This window comes from Rattus norvegicus, chromosome 10, assembly GCF_021556685.1.
Source record: "Rattus norvegicus strain SHRSP/BbbUtx chromosome 10, alternate assembly SHRSP_T2T, whole genome shotgun sequence".
Classification (NCBI taxonomy): domain Eukaryota; kingdom Metazoa; phylum Chordata; class Mammalia; order Rodentia; family Muridae; genus Rattus; species Rattus norvegicus.
This window is the reverse complement of record NC_141543.1, coordinates 111,456,360-111,478,275: the sequence shown is the minus strand read 5'-3', so window position 1 is coordinate 111,478,275 and position 21,916 is coordinate 111,456,360. Positions and strand designations below refer to the sequence as shown.

At 48.5% G+C, this 21,916-nt stretch overlaps 1 protein-coding gene and 1 long non-coding RNA gene across 4 annotated transcripts in view; one reads left to right on the top strand and one right to left on the bottom strand.

The window, feature by feature from the left end:
• The window catches only part of LOC148003211 (uncharacterized), a 56,500-nt gene extending 42,451 nt beyond the window's left edge, over positions 1 to 14,049 (top strand). The window contains exons 4-6 of the long non-coding RNA XR_015632335.1: positions 9,035 to 9,117; positions 11,065 to 11,196; positions 12,956 to 14,049. This is a non-coding gene — a long non-coding RNA (uncharacterized LOC148003211). The remainder of the gene's footprint in view (positions 1 to 9,034; positions 9,118 to 11,064; positions 11,197 to 12,955) is intronic.
• Rptor (regulatory associated protein of MTOR, complex 1) overlaps positions 1 to 21,916 on the bottom strand; it is a 298,642-nt gene that overhangs the window by 56,492 nt on the left and 220,234 nt on the right. For all 3 annotated transcript variants that reach the window (NM_001134499.2, XM_087571026.1, XM_087571028.1), the window contains 2 exon segments: positions 19,323 to 19,433; positions 21,035 to 21,118. In NM_001134499.2, coding sequence (NP_001127971.2) covers positions 19,323 to 19,433; positions 21,035 to 21,118 — 195 coding nt within the window.

Sequence of the window (21,916 nt, the reverse complement as noted above, 5' to 3'; positions counted from 1 at the left end):
TCACTGAGTTGGAAAGAAAGCAAGGCTACCACAGCCCAGCAGAGCAGGAAAGCCAGTGACAGGTCACTGTGGAAATACAGGCTCAGTGAAGGAGGTGGGGGCGACAATATGGCCCCACTCTGAAAGCCAAGATCTTGCTAAGCAGTGCCTTCCTCAGATCAGGAACAATGACGAAACAGTAAGGATAGGGTAAGACGGAGGGGGAAGGAGCTGGTGGACTGTCTACGTCACAATGAAACCCACTCTGACTTCTGTAAGTCTGTGTCTCAGGATATCAGGAAACCAGATGGTGGAAAGGAAGGCATGAGAGAGCAAAGGTGAAGCAGCTATGGCATCATCATGGGAGCACGTCCAGAACATTCTTTTTTTTTTTTTCTTTTTTTCGGAGCTGGGGACCGAACCCAGGGCCTTGTGCTTCCTAAGCAAGCGCTCTACCACTGAGCTAAATCCCCAACCCCCGTCCAGAACATTCTAAAGGAGGATATCCTGGCCTGACTTTGCTCTCTTTACTTCAGAAGACCAAAAGGTATAAGAAGTGGATTTACAGGAACAGTTCCATGCCAGACAGGGGAGGTGTGGGGTAGCACAGGCCCACCCAGGAGTCCCTGCCCTGTGCCTTCCTGCCAGTGTGAGCACAGTGTGGCTCAACCCTGAGTCAGTTCCCTCCTTCTCACGAGAAGCAGCACACGACACGTGAAAAGGAAGATGTTTCCAGAGGACAGAAGCGCACACCTGGCTGCAGCACATCAGACCCTGGAGGTGGAGAGCACAGCAGGGATTCTGTTCTTCAGGATGCAGCAGAACGTCTAGCAGAAGGCCGGTGAGCTACGCAGTCCCCACAGCTGAAACCTGACTCGGCTGCTTTCCCAGGGCCCCAGTGATGTGTACTGTCACTTTCCTGTGAGCTATATATACTATTCAATGACCTGTGTGTAAGGCAACCTCACGTGGAGCCACCATGCTGGGCCTGGTGTGGCTGTGAAAACCACATATGTGTTCCTTCCTCCAACTTTTAGATTTGCCTTTTCCCTCCCACTCACATCATAAAATCCATGGTACCATTAAGGTTGAAAAACCCAAATTCTACGGAAAGATACAACCAACTAGAGCTCCCCAACATTGTGCTCAGTTTTCTGTTTCTTACATGTGCTTTTGTTATAGATGCATAAATAACGTGAATTTATACTCTCGGCTGACTTCCCTAAACCAAAGGGCCTACTCTGCCAGACACTGGAGTCTTGCTTTTTGTTTTTTCTCTAAAATTTTTTCTTGCTACATGATATACAATAGAAAGACAAGAAAAATTATGGAGCTGTGGGAAGGAAAAGGGGTGCTGGCTGCAACCTTTGCCAGTTGGGCATCAAGAACTCTGCATGGTTTGCAGCATTCGCTGTTCAGGTTGCCAACATAGGACAATATCCTTGTTCTAGATACCAGTGTGGACCTTCAGACAGCCATGGCTCCTGCTGGAGGCTAAGCACTAGATGGACTTCTCTTTTCCTAGAGCCTCCTGAGAAACCCCATTTACTACCAAAGCTCCATCTTACCCCTCTTGTGCAGCCCTGTGATCTGAACGGTTTTATCTCGTCAGATTACAATCCTGTCCAGGACCCGGGCCATGCATCGTCTCACTTATTCAAAGGAGACAAAGGAAAGGAGGATTCTTAGTAGCCCTTTGAGCTGTGGCTTGGCCACTGCTGAGATATGTAGATCTTATTAATTTCCTGGGTCCCTTTCTTCCTATTAAATCAGTGTTTAAAGACATGTTAAAAATGTGTTCTGAATAAGCCCCAGCTCTGTTTCAAACTGGCTCACCCGTAATCTCTTTTCTGTGGTCAAGTCAAGGACTGGCTTTACCTAAGTGGAGGTCACTGACAGGACCCCTTCCTCTGGCTGCTACCAGCAGAGCTGGTCTGCCTCCTGCTGTTTCAAGTATATCTATAGGGTATACTGTAAGATCTGATCCCACACCCTTACTTTTCTCCTGGAGGAGACATTCCTGAGAATATCCCTGAAGGTACCCTCAGCACTGTGCACTTAGGAGAAAGTGCAACCTATTATTACAGAGAACCATTTACATCGACTTTTCTTTTGTAAAGACTTATTTTATGCATGGGCATTTGCCTCACGCACGCCTGTGCACCATATGTATGTAGTGCTTGAGAAGGCCAGGAGAGGATGTCAGATCCCCTGTGACTAAAGTTACGGACAGTTGTCAAGTCCTCAGAGTTCTCTGTAACAACAGTGAAGGTGCTCACACCGGCCAGCCTCAACTTTTCAGGGGACTGCAGCTTCCAGTCTGACCACTTGCCTACTGAACTGTTGTTTGTTTTGATTTCTAGGAGCCCTTTGTGTATGAGGGAACCCATTTTAGTTGTGACATAGTTTTGAATATTTCCCTATATAAAATTTATTTATATTCAAGTAAGTTTCTTTGCAAAGGCATCTAAATTTGGAATTGTAGGTTAAAAAGCTCAATGACGGGTTGGGGATTTAGCTCAGTGGTAGAACGCTTGCCTAGCAAGGACAAGGCCCTGGGTTTGGTCCTCAGCTCCCGGAGGTTTGGGGGGGAGCTCAATGACCCCCAGATTGAAATTAGAATTTACCTGGCTTCTCATCTATTTTTTTAAAAATCACTTATTTTTATTTTATGTGCATTAGTGTTTTGCCTGCATGTATGCCTATGTCAGGGTGGTCTGATCCCCTGGAACTGCAGTTATAGGCGGGTATGGGCTACCATGTGGTTGCTGGGAACTGAAGCCAGATTCTCTGGTAAGAACAGCCAGTGCTTTTAACCACTGAGCCATCTCTGCAGCCCCTCTTCTAGTGCTTTTATGATTTTACCTTCTGTGTTTAAAGAAGCTATCTCGTTAACCTAAACCCTACTGTCCAAAGTGAGCGATTAATCTCTACCATGCAGCTTTCTGTCTCTGTGACAAATTAAATACCTTCTACACTCAGTGTGAAAGACGGAGAGATGGGCTGGATGTGTTAGCAGGAGGGTCTGTGAGTTCAGGGCCAGCCTAGTCTAAATAGGAAATTCCAGGACAGTCGCTTTAGAGAGAGAGAAAACAAAATGAAATGAAGTTTATTCTAAATGATGGTTTTGACTGGCCAGCCCTGTTGCCTTCGAGCCTATGGTGAGGCTCTAGATCAGGGTGGAGAATACACAATGGAAGAAGCCATTTACCTCAAGGCAGCAAGGATCAGAGACAATGAAGGGGGTGGAACTTCCATTCTGCCCTCAAAGGCCTAAGAGTCCCACCTCCCACCCTCCCAGTCTCAGACTACTTTCTTCTAGTCCAGGTCTATACTCAAGATCCAAACTACAGCAGTGTCTGGCTTTCCTACCATCACAGCTGAGAACTGCCACTATCATTCAGACTGCACTGGGGTCACCTCTGCACGCTCACCAGTCCACACGTCTGTCTGAGGCTGGTGTATCACTGAAGCCTCGTGGTTAGCTGGGCTCTAGGACAGGATCCCTACTACTCTTCTTCCCAGCCGGGGATCCCTGCCTCTCCTTACGTATTTCTGCACATGAAGCTGAGAATGTGTCTAGTTCCAGAAAAAAAAAGCCCATTGGCAGTTTTACTAGGATTATATTAAAGTTATAAATTAACCGAGAGAACACTGACATGTTTATGACACAGAATCTCCTCCTAAAAGAGAGCAGGGTGTGTTCTTATCTGCTGAAGGTGACTGTGTGTCTCTCAGGAATGGTTTAAGGTGTTGTTTGTGGCAGCTTTCCCCATCTCACGGTAGATTATTCCTGGATTTATGACCCTAGCACACACAGGCAGCTCTTCCTGTCTAATCTAGCTATTGCTACTTTAGCTTCTGTATTAAGGCTTCTATTTCACTAAGTTCTTTTATTGGTACTAATAAAGCCTTTGGGTTTTCTAGACAAAAACCTACCCCACCACACACAGTTTTGGGGCTGGAAGTCACTTGTTTCCTAAAACTCAGTTCAGTGCCTCGAATGACTTCTGTTATGTAGGCCTTACCCTGTCCCTGAGGGCTCCACAGAGCTATGTTGGTGGCACTGAGATCACAATCCTTCTCTTAAGACAGAATCTTCCTATGCAGCCCTGGTTGGCCTGGAACTCACTATGTAGAGCAGGCTGGCCTCAAACTCAGAATTTGCCTCCTATCTCTTGAGTGCTGGGATTAAAGATATTCCTAGGTTATTAACGACTTCTCCTTCCTCCTCCTCCTCTTCCTCCTCCTCCTCCTCCTCCTCTTCCTCCTCCTCCTCCTCTTCTTCCTCCTCCTCTTCCTCCTCCTCCTCCTCCTCCTCCTCCTCCTCCTCCTCCTCTTCTTCTTCTTCTTCTTCTTCTTCTTCTTCTTTGCATGTATGATATATGTGTGAGCATACATGCATAACACACCTGTGGAGGTCAGAGGTTAACTTCGTAGAGTTGGTTCTCTCACTCCATGTTTAGTGGGACTTAGGGATTAAACTCAGGTTGCAGGCTTGTCCAACACCTTTGTCCACTGAGCCATCTCATCAGCCTTGACATCAAGATTATTCACAGCTGGTGACCAGAGGTGTAAGTGTATCCTTTTGAGGAGGACATTCATTTTGTCCTTCTCTTCCTTCACTCATTGCAGTTTCCAGCTCGCTGTTCCCAGTCCCCACTCTACCTCTGGACTCCAGTCGCTTTGTTTGCTGCTACTCAGCTTCATGGGGGAGGAGCACCTGCGTTTCCCAGGCTCTGCCTTCCAGTACAGGCCAGAAAAGCTCTCCTTTCTGCATGGATTCGACCATGGGGTTGGCCATTTGTACTTCCCCCCTTCTTGGCTACACTCACCGGACAAGTACTGAATGTCCCACTGTTTGCTATGACTCTGAGGTAGCATACCCTGACCACACGGGACTTGTGATGTCTGCTACACATGACCTGCACTGGGAGAAATGTCACCATTTGGAAACACTTGTAGCCACTGCTGAAATACCTTCATATGGTACTCTATCTTACCAGACAGTGAGACAGCACCCAGAACCCATTTACCCATTTAGCCTTGCTGACTGGCTTGCATACAGCAAAGGTTTCTGCAAACACATACCGCTAACACTTCCCTTTCCCTCCCTTCATCGGTTTTCTGCAGACTACAATCTATACTCAAGTCATAATAGACCCTGAAAGCAATGAGATTATACAGTTTTTCCTGTGAGCATGTTCCTGACTCCTGCCCCATCAGCTATGACTCTTATAGTGACAGGAGGGAAACTCTGCCCAGTCGAGTTAGAAGACCCCCTCACCTGAAAGACAGCTCTAGGAACATGGTTTCCTCACAGAGAACAGAGACTAGAAAAACTCCGAAGTATAAAACTAAATTCATCCCAAACACAGAGACTTAAAAAAACCTTGCTAGCTTGAATGAAAAACGTCCTCTAGAGGCACAGGTACATATTTGAACACTTGTTTCCCTGGCTGATGGTGCGGTTTGGGGAGGACATAGGTGCTTTAGAAGGTAGAACCTTGGAAGGAGCAGAAGGAAGTTCATCACTGGGTTAGTGGGTTATGAGTTTATAGTCTTGCCCATCTTGGTTTGCTGTCTCTGATCTGTGTTTATGGCAGATGTGATCTGAGCCTCTCTATCGGCTCTCCTTTGCCATGCCTCCCACTCCTTTATTGTCTTATTCTGGAACTGTGAGCCAAAGTAAACTTTTTCTCCCCTAAGTCCCTTAAGGACCCCAACAGAAGAGTAACTAATCCAAAGTCTCAGCACACAATGGAAACAAAGTAATCCAAGGCTAAATACACAATGAAAGCAGACAACCCTCACACCCACAGCTGGGTCCTGCACAGAACACAGGTGGAGGAAGAGACAAAGCAGTGTGTGTAACAGGAGCTGGGGCTGGGAGTCATGACTTTGAAGGAAGAAATCCGCTAATACAAAGGGCGAGGAGGTGTGAGAAGGGGGCTCATCTGTCTTCCACCCCAAGCATGGCACTACCTAGTTGAATCCTGAGAAACATGCAGAGGAGGTGTGCATGCAATAGGAGGTGTGCATAGCCCAGGGGCCCTCCTCACGCTCCCATGGTCATCAGACGTAGAGGGCTGAGGGAGAAATGGTGAGAGGTAGACGTGGAGGAGTTGAAACCCCTCCCCTGGGGAGTCCACTTAGGGAGTGGACAGACAAGTGCTGAGGTGAGATGGGCATCAGCATGGTGCAGTTGGTGGTAAGGCAACCATAGTAGGTCTTGCTGGTATTCAGTAAGGTGCCTCAGACAGAGGAAACTGGGGTGGGGTTTATGGGAACAAAGTCCACTGTCATCTCCCAAAGCAAAGCTTAGCAGACAGGAAGCATAGGTGTCTGGCCAGAGGAGTGGGCTCAGAAGGAGCCAGTCTGCATTCCTCTCAGAGCAGCCCCACAGTGGGCCAGCAGAACAGTGTGGATGCTCAACAGTGCCTGACCAAAGGGAAAAGGCTGACCTTGAACTCTTTCAACTGAGCTTTGTGTATGTGAACAGGCAAAATGTGGAGCAGGGGAGGCGGGGAGGCAGGGAGGCAGGGAGGTGGGCGGGGAGGCTGAGAACCTGATCAAATTTACTCAGAGAAATCAGTTTGCAGAGGAGACAGCAGACGCTGGGAGACTTCGAAGGATACACAGGGGCTGAAGAAGAAGACCCGCCTCCCTCCCTGCTGTCTTTGTCCCCAGAAGTCCTTCTGTGGCCTGCCTATGTGCACACAGGGCAGGCTTGTTTGTATGCCTGACTTTGGATTATCCCATCAATACCAACTCAGAGTGTTTCCCCACATTCCTTGACACTGTGCCCTTGATGTTCCCCAGTGGTGCTATATATAAAACTTTATTAACTGTAATTTGGAAGGTCTGCCTGAATTGCACATTAATTCTGTCTATGAAAAAACCCTCAATTAGCTGGAACCCAGCTTACACCAGTCCTTAATTAACTGCCTCCCTCCCTTATTCTTGGTAATTAGCAGAGAGACAGATGATAACAACAACTTGGGAAACTTATTAAAACCAAGCAGGCGTGTCCTTTCTCATACGTGGATCTTAGCTTCAAGTTTTCCGGGTTGTATGTTTAATTTGGAGTGTCAGGAAACTAGAAAGAGCCCACGAGATGGGGAGTGAGCAAGCCCTTAGGAGGTAAAGGGATGAGGAAGGCATATTACATAAGGCAAAGGGAATACTAACGACTTTAACTCTAACCTGGACCTACCATTGACTTCTGGCCTCTGCAAACATGTGCACCTTGCCCTGAAATACTGTTAACATTTTCTCCCATAACCACAAATCCATTCTCACTCTGTGAATTCTCAGGGACAGCACATGCTCATGTTCAACTGCGTGTCTCGGTCTCTGGCTTTGGTTTAGGGTCAGTTCCAGGGCAGTGTTAGGTCGCCTTGCAGCATCAGTCTTAAAGAATAGCAAGCCCATTTCTGATTGAAAATCAAGGAAGAAACAGTACAGGTCACTGTTGAAATCCACATCACTGGGGTATGAGACACCAAGACATGGCACAGACTGACAGCTCAGAACCCCAACACCCAGGCACATGCGTACTGTGAGGCCATCACCATCGAGGCTGAATCTAGCCCCTTGCATGTTCATATCCTTTGTAAATCCTGTCCCTTCCCTCACCTGCCCCACGTAGCTATCTGCCTGCCCTGACTACAGACAAGCTCACACCTTTTGCAGTTTTAAACACAGGGAGCCACACAGTACACAGCTCCATTACTGGTGTCTTTCAGTGGCACTGTTTCTGTTTGTTTTCACACTGCTGATGAGCACGTACGGATAGCTGACACATTCACCTCTTAGTGTCCATCCAGACTACTGCCAGCTTCAAACTAATACAGCAGAGCTTGGTGTGGTGGCCTATTCCTGTGACCCCAGTCCCTGAGTCTGAGGGCTGCAAGTCTCAATGCCAGTTCCCAGCTTCCAAGAGAGCTACTTTAGGTGTCATGATACAAGTCTGTGTGACAAGCAAGAACTCAGAATGGAGCTGCTGCACGAGGACACTTGGAGCCAAGTCTGACAGCTGGAGTGTGAGCCTTGGCTTTATGGCTAGGATTAGGGACATGAAAGAGAACTGGTGCCTGCAGGCTGTCCCCTCACCTTCGAGAAACACATGTAGTTGAAATTTTGAAAGGGTTTTGAGCCATGCGGATACATGGCTTGAAACTACTTTTCTTACTTGTGGCCTGCCTGTCCATGTTATGTTGTCTGCAGAGTGAAGACACGTTCATGTTGATAAAGACCATTCTTTAGGTTACTTTGTGGTTTTGTATGAAAAAAAAAAGACCAAACCCTCAGCTTCACTGGTTGCCAGTTTCTTCTTATGCATTAAGAAGTTTTATAGTATTTACTTTTACAATTGGTCTAGGATCCATTTGATGTAATTTTTAATATGGTCCACTTTTCAGCACAATGGATATCCCATTTCCGTATGAATTTGAAGTCAGAATCTTTGGACACTGTTTTCTGTTGATTAAGATGTTTCCTATTGTCCTGGGATTTGCACTGTTTGATACATGGATCTTTTATTATATTTTGTCAGAATTTTCTGTTATTTCATATGGTTTATGAACTTGTGACATCTTTAATTCAACTAATTGTTGATCAATGATATTAAGACATACACTGATTTTTCTGACTGATCTTATAACCAACAAACAGTAATATTCTTAAAGGTTCTGCAGAGGCTTAAAAAATAAATTTAATCAGGTTATCGCATAGTGATTGAATACAAAGACAACTCAGAGGTCACTTTTTTCTCCTCTCTTTGTGCTATTAAGAATTTCCAATGCTATAATGAAGGCAAGCAGTGAGAGCAGGAACCATGGATCCATTTCTGAGTTCAACATTTGTCTTGTTACGATCAGCCATGGTGGCTGTAAATTTCTTGCAGGCAGGGCTTGCCAGAGCCAAGAAGGTTCCCCTCTGTTACTAGTTTGTTTTTTATTTTCTTTTTTAATCATTATTACCGCATTTCATTTTTGTTTCTCAAACATGGTTTCTCTGGGTAACCCTGGCTGTCCTGGAACTCATTCTGCAGACCATGCTGGCCTGAGACTCAGAGATCTGCCTGTCTCGGCCTCCTGCGTGCTGGGATCAAAGGTGTGTGCCACTATTGCTCAGGTAAGTATTTTTACTTATGTGTATATGTGTGTTTGCGTCCTTGGAGGCCAGAGAGGATTTCACATCTTCTAGGAGCTGGAGTTACAGATGCTAGTGAGCCACCTGATGTAGGTGCTGGGAACCAGCTGAAAGTTCTCCTTAAGTTATTATATGACGTTGTCTTCTTTTGTAAATATGTCAGCAATTTACTTTTAATTGTTGTCTGTTTCCTTTCTAAGGCTGTGATCAAACATCCTGACAAAGCAATGTAAAGGAAAGGCTTTTTTTTTTTTTTTTGGCTTACAATTTCAGGGTGCAATCTATCATTGTGGGGAGGTCAAGGCAGGAACTGAAGCAGCCAATCACATCACCATCGAGGGAGAGAGGGAGAGAGGGAAAGAGGGAGGGAGGGAGAGAGGGAGAGAGGGAGAGAGGGGGAGAGAGAGAGAGAGAGAGAGAGAAGAAGGAGGAGGAGGAGGAGGGAGGGAGGGAGGGAGGGAGAGAGGGGGGAGAGAGAGAGAGAGAGAGAGGAGGAGGAGGAGGAAGGGAGGGAGGGAGGAAGGGAGGGAGGGAGGGCGAGCGCTTGTACAAGCATGTGAACACACTCACTACTCAGCTCACATTCTTGATTCGTACACAGTACAGGACCCAAGCGAAGGACCAAGAGAAGGGTGCTGCAGTAGTGAGCTGTACTGTTCCTAACAATTAATGTCCTCAAGACAATCCCTAGATATGTCAGCTTGATGTAGAGGATCCCCTACTGAGCCACTCTTCCTTGTTGATTTTAGAGCAGTGGCTCTCAGCCTTCCTGATGCTGCGACCCTGTAATAGTTCCTCGTGTTGTGGTGACCTCCTACCATACGACTGTTTTCATCGACACTTCACAACTATACTTTTGTTCTGGTTATAAAGGCTGACATTAGGTGTCTTCCTTGGTCACTCCACCTGTCAGGGTCTGCATGTATATCCATGAGGGTCTCCTGTTGTGTTTGTCTGGCTTTTGTTTAGGTAGCGGAGTGTTAACTTTCCCATGAGGCAATAGAGAAAGGGTGTTCTGCTGCCCATATGTCTCTCCCTTAATGCTCAGGAATTCTCCATGGAAACCATCTGGACTTGTGCTGTTCTTTGATACGGAGCTACTGAGCTCATCTGTTTCCTCTTCAGCAAGTCTCCCGAACTTGCTTGTCTGTCAAGGTCACTCACAATATTTACCCCCATCCTTTTAAACCATCAGTGGTATCACCTGCTGGTCCAGATTCCAGAACCTTCTCTCTGTGTTTCCTTCCTAGTCTGGGTGATAGTTCCTCACTCACCAATGTGTTTAACCAGCCTGGCACAGACTCCATGGGCTGGCCATTTTCTCACCATCCTGCCTCTTTTCCTGTCTTCATTCTCCCTGTCTCCTGTGTTCTCTCACTAACCTCCCAGGCAGAAGCTGAGGCCAGGATCCTAACACACACTGTCAGGGACCCTCTGCACTGCATAACTGTGTTCTAAACACTATTCAGTTTTCACTTGATAGAAAAGAAAAATTTCTAGGCTGGAGAGATGGCTCAGTGGTTAAGAGCACAGACTGCTCTTCTAGACATCCTGAGTTCAATTCCCAGCAACCACATTGTGGCTCACATCTGTAATAGGATCTGATGCCCTACTCTGGTGTCTGAAGATAGCAAGAGTGCACTCTATAGATAAAATAAATAAACCTTTAAAAAAATTTAAGACTTCCTCTTTTTGAGGCCAGTGTGGTCCATGTATTGAGTTCCTGGCCAAGCATGGCTACTGTAGTGAGGGCCAGCATGAAACAAAACAAACTTCCTCTTTGAAAAGTTTAGATACAGGTTCATAGTTATAATCATGTGTATTCTATTAAATTGTACATATTTTAATACTTCAGTGAATGTTATTTATGATTATATAATAGATATTACATGTTTATCTTACACATTTTCTACTTTAATGTTTATTTAGGGACTGGAGCGATGGCTTGCTTAGTCAAGCGCTTGCTACTGCACAACCATGAGGACCTGAGTTCGGATACCAGGCACCCACACAAGTGTCTGAGCATGGCATTGTGCATGTGGAGTCCTGGCATATGACAAGGTATGTGAGGAGGGACAGAGGCTGGGTGAGCCTGAGGGCTTGCTGGCCAGCCAGTACAGCCAATCGAACACCCAATGCTGACATCTGGTCCCTACATGTATGTACTCATGCATATACTCATGAACATGCACACACAGGCTGGTTTGGAGTGCCACCCCACTGCAGCTGTAGGGCACACTGTGTGAGTCAATGCCTCTAACTGGTGGTAGTGTGTGCTCAGCCTGGGAGTGGCTTATTAAGTGGGAGGAATGCACACTCTGGCAGAGCATCCAGCCAGAGACAGCACTCCATCTTTTCTCCACTTACTGACACATTCTGTTCATTATCAAGGCAACACTCAGGCTTGTTTCTGCTGTAGTCCTGGCTACACTCCTAATCCATCTGTTCCCTCCATGTGCTCTCACGTGGCATCACAGGACTTTCTTTACTGTACAACACTGACTACGACTCTGCCCAGCACCTTCTTTGGCTTTATGGTAGTATGGCACTGCCTTTCATAGCTGTTACGTTCAACCTGCTTGTGTCTTTTTATTGAAAAATTATTTTTTGTAGGCACCACACAGTGTCTCCTTACTCTTCACCTAATCTACCCACGCTCCCACATGGGTTACCTTTCGTGTTGCTTTGATATGAAGCAGGCTAAGGGAGGAAGGGTGTCTGGTGGCTGGGCATCCCATTTTGGTGGAAGGCTGTGCTGTTTGGAGCAAAGGAAAGAGCCCAGCTGGCTTTTTCCTCCCCCTTTTCTTGTGACTGGGACTCCTCACCAGAGCACACTGTATTACATTGAGGGGAGGTCTTTCATCCCCAGTTAATCCTTTCTAGAAATATCTTTGAAGGCCTAGTCAGAGGTGTGCCTCACTACTGCCCTGGGTGTTTCTTTTGTGGTCTGAGAGTCCCTGGTTGTCCCGGAACTGGGTATGCAGACAGAAATCCACGCTCTCTGCCTTCCAGGTGCTGGACTAACAGCTGTCACCACACTGGCGTAGGCAATGCTTAATCCACTTAAACTGATAATAAAATTCAGCCACTCAGCCGGGCGCTTCTCTTCTTGTAACTGTGCTGTTCAGCTGTGCACGCCTCAGTTACTGATTTGCACAGCCCACAGCCACCTCACCTTTCCCTGGATTCCTGGTCACTTTCCTCCCTTCCTTCCATTATACTGCGTCTGTGTGTAAGAGTTCATATCTTCCATGCGCTGGCTGGTGTCACTGTGATGGCTGGTTTTATGTCAACTTGAAACACGCTAAAGTTATGTAAGAGGAGGACACCTCAGTTAAAAAATGCTTCCATAAGATCAGGCTGATGTCAGCCTGTAGGGAATTTTCTTAGTGATTGGTGGGGGAGGAGGGCACAGCCCATTGTGTGTGGTGCCATTCCTGGGCTGGTGGTCCTGGGTTCTATAAGAAGCAGGCTGAGCAAGCCATGTGAACAAGGCAGTAAGCAGCGCCCTTATGGCCTCTATGTCGGCTGCTGCCTCCAGGGTGTGGCCCTGCTTGAGTCCTGCCCTGACTTCCTTCAGTGATGCTAAGATGTGGACATGCAGGACAAGGAAAGCCAGCCCCTGCATCACCTGCTTTTGGTGATGTTTCATCACAGCAATAGTAATCCTAACAGAAACAGCTGTCTTTAATTCCTCTTCTGTCTCACGGGTTATTTACAGAATGCGATCTATTTCTTCTTTATGGGGTGCAAGAAATGGAACCCAGGGCCTTGTCCCCTGGACAAGTCTTGTTCAATACCTTTAACGGTCCCCATGCAGGTGACACAGGCCAGTTCAAAGTAAGAGCCAAGGAAGAGGATCCCTGTGGTGTCTCCCCAGCAGTGCAGCTGCCATGAGCTCTCCCTCCACGCTGCTGTTTTCAGAATCACTTTAATAAACATCCAACGTGAGATTCCAACATTAGGGAGCAGAGATGCCAAAGCCACCCACACAGCACTCATCCCGAGTGTCCCCTGTGGTCACGTGGCTTCAGTCTGATGCTCGGGGACCTTCAGGTGCGCCTTGGTATGTCTGGCCTGCCTCCATCTTTGCGACACAAGCCGGCAGGCTTTTCTTCAGAGCTCAGGTGCTGCGCTGTGGTCAGCTTTTCCATTCTCATGGCTTGGCTATGAAGTCTCCTAAACTTTGCTTTTCCTTATTGACTGCACCGGTACAGCCATTTGGGCATGAGGAGGTGGTGTATCTTCCTCAGATTTCATGTGGCTGGGATGTGCTGAGCTTTCCAGATCTGTGGTCTGTAGTTTTCAATGAGACTGAAAGAACTTTCAGCCATTACTTCTTCAAATACAACATGTGGGACCCTTTGCAGCTGCTGCCTGGCTCCACGGCACTCCTCGAATTTCCAGCACTTTCCCTCCCATGCAATGCCATCACTACTTTGTCCTGTGAGACGGACCTCACTGCCGAGGGCCCTGATGTTCTTCACGTCACACACTGTTGTTTTACTTTGTAGACACTTGTCTAACGTCTTCCCGATGGTGTAGCACTGTCCTCGTTTGCCAGGCTGACATCGGCAGCATCTTTGGACAGTTTCCATGGACCCATTTTCTCCCCGTTCTAGATCTATTTCCTGGATTGTCACATGCCTGGTCATTATCAACAGTGTTACGGTACAGTAATGAGGCCTAGGGAGTGACTCACTCTGGGACTCAGAACAAAAGGGCCTGAGGAGGGTCTCCCTGTCTGTCTCAGGCAGTGTCCCTGTAATATGCAATGCCCCTCAGTCACAGGGAACATCTCTCTTTGTATTGTTCTTCCCAAGGTCTTCTGCCTCTCTTCTGCCCATACCTCATTCTTAAGATTTCTAATATGTGAGTCTCTGTGCACACACACGATTGCCATATGAACGCTGGAGGCCAGAGGACGGTGTCTGATCCGGTGGCGCTGGGGTTACGGGTGGTTGTGAACTACTTGGCATGGGTGCTGGGACCTGAGAACTTGCGTCCTTTGGAAGAGCAGCCATCTCTTCAGGTCTAAATCCATCTTAAGGGCTGGCTGACTCCTGTCCTTTGCTTGGGTCCTCCAAGACCCTTATAGGAGTGGCACACAGTAGTGTTCCTCAGGTACCTGGGAAAGATGGATCCTGATGAGCCTTTGGCAGAGCCTAGCCCGAGTAGGCACCATTCTTCTCAGGTCTCCAGAGCATGCCAGAAAACCAGGTGGCTGCCGCATAACACTGACAGCACTGAGCACCAGGCCTGACTAGACCACAGGGCATCTCACCTGCGGACTGTTACAGACTCACAGACAGACCATAGAGCACTTTACTTGCAGAGTGCTAAGTACCATGGACCCTCACAGTGGCAAACCTGGAATCAGCTGGGCACAGTGAGCTTGGTAGGACGCATGTGCCACTTGGGCTGTGAGGCAGGTGGGATGGCAAGGCCAGATGTGAAGAGGGGAGGAGAGGCTGCTCAGACCTACATGGAATTATTTTTTCTCTGAAAATTATGTCCAAAGTCATTAAAAGAAGGGAAGATGAGGAAATGAGGCTCAGTGTTAAGCAGAAACATCCAGAATAGCCCTTAGCAAGATGGCTGCTGTTAAATAAACAGCTGCAACAAGCTGGTAGGAAGTTAACTCGCAGGACGGTCCCTAGTGCCTGCCAGCAGTTACAGGAACATTGCAGGCAAGGGGGTTCCCAGCTGAGCACTGGAATGGCTCACAGAAACTTCCGTATGCTGCAAAAGTGAGGCGTGCCTGTCTGCTCAGGGCACTGCAGTATCTGTGCGTGCAGCCCTGGGCACGGGAAGCCAATGTGTCCAGGAGATCAACAGGAATGGAGAGGAGTTAAAGCTCCTTTCCACACCCACTGGAACACGGTGGCCAGCCTGAGTAACTTCAGGACCATCACTATGGTGAAGCAGTGACAGGAAATGCCACCTGTGTCCATATCCGGCTCCTCCTAAGGTTTCAAATGCAATACTTCTCCTTAGGCACAAAACCACAGAAACCAAACCAAATGAACAAACAAGACCGACCCCAACTGACGGCCATGATGACCAAATCTCTACGTGTGTCCATGCGGCCAGCAGAGCCAGTGACTAGAGGGGCTGGAGCCTCAACGGCAGACCCGCAGTGTGGCACCCACACTCACAGACCCATGATCTGTGACCATTCCTGCCTTCGCTCCTTGGCAGACTCCCAGGAGCCTTTCCACTGGGCTTCATGGATATCATGGAGCGTTGCCAGTTCTGAATACGCTGATATAGAGGATGAAGATAATGGGGCAGGAGAAAAGTCTTTTGCTTATGTAAGTTGGCCTTTCCGTGGATCTGAATAAGGGCAACATAGAAATGATCAAAAGTCTGGGCCCCGTGAGCCACAGAAGCAAGCTTCTAGTTTATCAAGAACATATTTCAACGACACAGGTGAGTTGCCTCTGAGGGACCCTATTACACTGAAATCCACAAAAGAGCTTTCTGGATCATGGTTCTGGTGTTTCAAATGCTGCTGCAGGAGGTGGGAAGCCCAGACATTGCTGCCAGGATGCAGAGGCCAGTGAGAGAGGCCTGAGGGTGAGGAGGGCGCTGGATGCAAGGCAGGGGTCACATCAGTCTTTTAACCCTAAACCCAGTGCTGTGGCTACATTACCTCCACAAATACATGGTTAGACCGAGCACACAGGAGCAGCACTCGCCAGTCGGCCAGGAACAAAGCCCTAGGCCAGCAAGAGTCAAGTTCAGCCCCAGATAAACCAAGAAAGGAGACGTGGCATGGCAAGAAGACTCACAGCAGGGGCTCCATAGGATGCCCATAGCACGCACGACAACTGTTCAGTGTGCACCAGGGCCCTGGCTAGGCTGTAGCCCCCAAAACCAGAGACCTGTGAGTAGAGGAGATGCACCAGGTTGGCTGGTCTGAGACAGTTCAAGAGGCTATAGGGAGCTCACAGGGCTGCTGCACAGGGTCAGGCAACAAACATCAATAAAGGTCCAAGTCTCGACTGCACAGACAACAGGGATGGAGAGAGCACTGTGACAGAAACAACTGTGGTCTCCATATGGAAAACGCCCCCGGGCACCCTCCACCACACAGAAGCCGTCCATGAGCACTTATTCTGGGAGAACGTCAGAGCAGCACACTGCCCAGCTGAGGGTGGAGGTGAACGTGGGAGGGGCTGAGCAAGTGCTCAGGGGCTCTGTAGTGAGAGAGGTCAGGGGAGTCTAGATGAAGGAGTGAAGAGAGAAAGGAATGTGTGACCTGTTGGCATGACAGGCAGCGGGTCACTGTGGGATGTGGCACCTAGAGTCTCCAGGCCAGCTGGTGGCAGGAGAAGAGTCACAAAGAATATGGCTCAACAGAGTCCAGGGTAGAGGGTGTACTGTGGACAGCCTTAGTGGAGCATGGCCCAGTAACAGACAACAAAGAGGAGCCCAGATCTCAACTTTGGTGACCAGGAGTAAAGAATGCCCTGGGACAGGTTGAAGCTGAGGCTGAGCGGGTAAAACGCTTGCCTGGCACGCATGGTACCCCAGGTTCTGTTCCCATCACTGCATAAACCCTTAATCTCTGCACTTAGGAGACAGAGTGGGAGATGAGGAAGTCAAGGCCATCTCCACTGCCTCACAGAAGAGGGAACAAACAGCCTGTGACACTGCCAAACCAGGTCCTCCTTCCCCAGACCTGCAGTGATTTTGTCTTCCTGCCTCACAATTAGACCCAGAGCTGGCTCAGGCCATTACACTCTACTCATCATAGTCAGAAGCTCGGCCCTGTCACTGCACATTGTCTTCTCTGAGCTGCAAAGTCCCAATCATTTTATAAGGTTGGTGTAGCACATGGACTCTTCCTACATGATCCCCGTGCAATGTACACATGTGCGTGCACGCACACACGCACACGCACACACACACACACGATGACATGAATACAAGCCCACTAAAGCCAAGCTAGAAACAGATGTGACTCTTCTACACCGGTGGTTCTCGACCTCTCTAATGCCACCCTTTGATAAGGTCCCTCATGTGATAACTCTCAACCATACAATTGTGTTTGTTCCACTTCATAACTGTAACTTTGCTATTGTTATGAATTATAAATATCTGATATGCAGGATCTCTGATATGTGACCTTTGAAAGCATTGTTCCCCCCAAATTCTTGACTGTCTCAAAAGCAAGCCGTGAAGCAAAGGTACTGAGGCCGAGGCCGATCTCTTTGCCTCCCTCCTTGCCTGCCAGCTCTGTGAGCAGCCTGACCACACAGCAGTTCCATCTGCTTCCCATAGTCTCTGCCAAGCTGGTTCCAACCCCAAGTGGAATGAAGCCTGAAATCACAAGGTCCTTCCCTGTTATCTACAACATTCATCTTTGATGCCAACACACCTGCCTGGGTACCCCCGCACCTGCTGTCACAGCTGATACCAACACACCTGCCTGGGTACCTTGCACCTGCTGTCCACAGCTGATGCCAACACACCTGCCTGGGTACCCTGCACCTGCTGTCCACAGCTGATGCCAACACACCTGCCTGGGTACCCTGCACCTGCTATCACAGCTGATGCCAACACACCTGCCTGGGTACCCTGCACCTGCTGTCCACAGCTGATGCCAACACACCTGCCTGGGTACCCTGCACCTGCTGTCCACAGCTGATGCCAACACACCTGCCTGGGTACCCTGCACCTGCTGTCCACAGCTGATGCCAACACACCTGCCTGGGTACCCTGCACCTGCTATCACAGCTGATGCCAACACACCTGCCTGGGTACCCTGCACCTGCTGTCCACAGCTGATGCCAACACATCTGCCTGGGTACCCTGCACCTGCTGTCCACAGCTGATGCCAACACACCTGCCTGGGTACCCTGCACCTGCTATCACAGCTGATGCCAACACACCTGCCTGGGTCCTGAACCTGCTATCACAGCTGCACCCAAGGATCTCACAGGCTATGACAACTAGATGGGCCAAGTCCTGACCACTCAGGGAGCCCCCCCTGTGCTACAGCTTCGTCCCCAGGGGGACCAGTGGGGTTTGATTGGGATGCTGCCTCCCCTGGCAGCTGGTGGAATTGAGAACAGGCTCTCCTCATGGCCCATGCCCTGCACCCACCTTAGCTCCTCTCATTCAGGGAGAGCTTCTTCCCCTTCTCCTCCTCCCACGAGCTACTTTATATTGGGACATTTCAGAACCAAAGTTTATTTCTTAGGATTCTCTTCCCCATAGCCTGCTACAAATAGGCGAAGGCTTCATCCTCTGTCTGCTTCATAGAATTCTGGATCTTTCTACTGCCCCTTGCTTGCCTGAAGCATCAGCTTCTAGCCCTTTGTCACAGTCCTGACCCATACTTGCTGTCAAGGTACACACCCTGTCCCACTCACAGGACTGACTGTGCATTTTGTTGTGCTCATGGCCAGTGACTCCTGCTCCTGTAAGTGTGACTCTGGCCCCACAATGAGTTTTTTTAAGTCGTCTGTGCCTGTGTGCCCTAGTTGGCAGTTAAGATCAAGGATGGGGACAGCTAACCTCTTTGCCACTTACATACCTTAGCCAAAGCACCATCTATCTTTGTGGGGGAGAAAAATGGCTGCAGGGCCAGGAGTTATGAGAAACTGTGCATGATACAACTGGAAAGTGCTGGGGCTGGGAAGTCACCTGTAAAGAAGGACCACTAAGGTCCTCCAGGGCTACAGGCAGGATGGGTAAAGACAAAATGGGTGGTCTGAGGCTAAGCCTCAGGACCAGTGCTAGCATGTTTAAGGACAGGGAAAGAAGGGTATGGCAGGACACAGTTGTGGGGGAGGGGGCAGGCTGAGCTTAGGGCCACTTGCTGCCATTGACAGGAACATAGAGAACGGCCTTAAGAATGATCAGGGTACAGTCAGTGCAGGTGTCAGGGAGCACACAGAAGATAGACTGGACAGCTGGCAGCTGGCAGAGACTAGGGCTCCTTTGGTCACCAGAGGAGGATGTTGGGGAGAGTTTTTACTCAATTTTGTAAGAAAGAAGGGCTGGGAAGGATAGCAGTCACAGATTGTGGGATACCAATCTGGAAGGGCAGGGGAGACACAGGAGTGGCCAGCACCACCTAACACCTGGGGGATCACTGTAGATGAGGTGAGGCAGCTCAGGGCCCACAGGCAGAGTGCAACTTTCAACCTGTGAGGGTGAAGGAGGTTACTCACACTGTCCACAGCGAGGATTTTGGCCCAGATGAAGACAAGGAGTGGCCGCAGCTCTCGGGCCGAGCTCTGAAGCAGCTTCAGTACATAGGGGAAGATGCCCACCGACAGGGCCTAGAGGTAAAAGAGTCAACACAGCTGTGAGGCCCCTCTCCACTGCTGCTGCCTTAGTTTACTCCTCAAGTCACCAGCATCACTGAGGAGCCACTGTTGAATTTTTCCATCCAATTCTAGACTTCTCTCTCTCCTCCTTCAACATTATTCTTCCTATTTTGGGGCTTTTCTCCCTCTTTCTTCAATGCTAGCCTGCAAACAATCGCTCTTTGTTGACAATATCTAATTATTAAGAACACGGCGTGTGCTAGCCTGCTCAGCCCACAGCAGTCTGCACAGACCCTGTGCAGGCCATTTCATTGTGTCACACACTGGACAGCTACTGTTTATTATGGGGAATACATTTCTAATGGCTCCAACAGTATTGTTTTAAGCTTCTTTATTTAAAGTTTTGTAATTAGGTGTCTGTGTGCACATCTGCATGTTGGAACACATGTGCACACAGGAAGCCAAACTCGTCTCCTTGTTTTCTGAAGGTCTTCGGCTAACCCTGGAGCTCGCTGATGAGACTCGATTGGCTGCCAAGTTTTGGGGATTCACCTACCTGCCTCTTCCTCCTCCAGTGCTGGAGTCACAGGCACTGGCCCTGTCCCAGCGTTTACATGGATGCTCTGGGTCTGAACTCACGGTGTTAGAGTTATAGGTGCTAACCCTGTCCCAGCTTTAACATGGGTGCTCTGGGTCTGAACTTGGGCCCTTAAACTTACATACAAGCACTTTACCTACTGAGCCAACTTTGTTTCTTTTCCCTCCTTCAAAAAATTTTTTTTTAAATTTTTTAATTTTTTTTTTTTTTTTGGTTCTTTTTTTTGGAGCTGGGGACCGAACCCAGGGCCTTGCGCTTCCTAGGCAAGCGCTCTACCACTGAGCTAAATCCCCAGCCCCTAAATTTTATTTATTTACATTTCAAATGTTGCTCCCCTTCCTGGTCTTCCCCTCCCTTTCTCCTTTGCTTCTGAGAGGCAAGTACCTAGCATCTACCCCCACCTCACCCACTAGTAGCCCCCTGCCCTGGGACATCAAGTTTCTATAGGATTAAGTGCATCCTTTCCCACTGAGGCCAGGCATGGCAGTACACATGTAGTGGGGGCCACGGGCCAGCCCATGTGTTCTCTTTGGTTGGTGTGAGTCATGGTTTTAGCTCGTTTTAAACCTTTACTTGCAAACAGAGACAAACAAGCTGTGCGCAATGCAGACGGTGGAAGGCTCTAAAGCTCCTTTAGTCTACAGGCTCCCCTGCCACTCTTTGATTTCTTGATGACATATTTATTGGAAACATAGGTCAGGGCTTGTTGGTTCTACTTCTGTTCTGTAGAAAGAGGACCCAGAAGAACAGTTCAGAACTGTGTCTAAGTCACAGTGTGGACAGTGTGAGGGTACAGACTTTTGGGGAGAAAAAGGCCACGGAGAAGGCCTCTGGTTCCTGACCTCTGAGAAGTCTAAACAGGAGGGGATCTAACAATGACAAAGGCCCCAGAGCAGCAGGAAGTGAGGACGCCCTTGGCTGGCATGACTATGGCTGCTTCTGCTTTGGAATTCAGACTGTTTCACTGTGTCTAATCTCTGCCTCCCTTCCCACAGGTGAGGCAGAAGACACGTACCAAGCTCACCGCCCAAGGGCCCAAGTCCAAAAAGCGTCCCAGCAAGTCCAAGGCTCTCAGCCGGTGCACCTGGCTTAGCAGCACCTGGAAAGCAAGAAAGATATTGAGCCACAGCAGAATGACACTTGATTGCCACTCTTCTAAGAAAGCTCCACTGTGAGCCGGTGGCCCTGGAGGGTCTGACAAAACAACTCAATGGATCCTTTTTTCTAGCCAGGCTTCTGCCTGTACAATTCATGCTTTAGAGAGGCTGAAAAAATACTTCATTATCCAAGTAAAATATGCAGCCTGTACCAAGAACCAGTGTGAGCTGAGCACTGCACTGGGCGCAGCAGGACCCTCATGCGGATCTGCCCTCTGCGCAGCACGGTGTATCCCCACTGCCCTCTTCAGTGAAATTATACATGGTGAGAACTGTTCCCCTCCCTAGACACTCGCAGCAATATTTCTCTCTTCCAATGGAAGCACAGTGTGTCCTCTGTAGAAATGTGCATGGTTTGTTTAAATGGTTTCCCTAATGCTAGATTCTGACAAATGTCCTAATCTGCACAGCTTTTCCCAATGGTCTTCTCCTGAGGATAAATCTGAGAAGTGGAATTATAAGTTGTAACATCTATAATTAAGAACTAGCCATTGGCTAGACCACCCCACCCTTTTAACAAGAAGCATCACCCACTACACTTGCTGGATGTGACTGGGCAAAGTACCCGGTATCTCCCTCTGATTTATCAATGCTCAGGACAAGGTCAACACAATCCTTAGGAACAAACGCAGATTCTCCTGGGACAACACTGTCCACTATCAACGTTCAACACAAAAACAAGTGTCATCAATGAAGCCTATGGGAACAATATCAAATACTGCTTATTTTTTTCCTCCAAA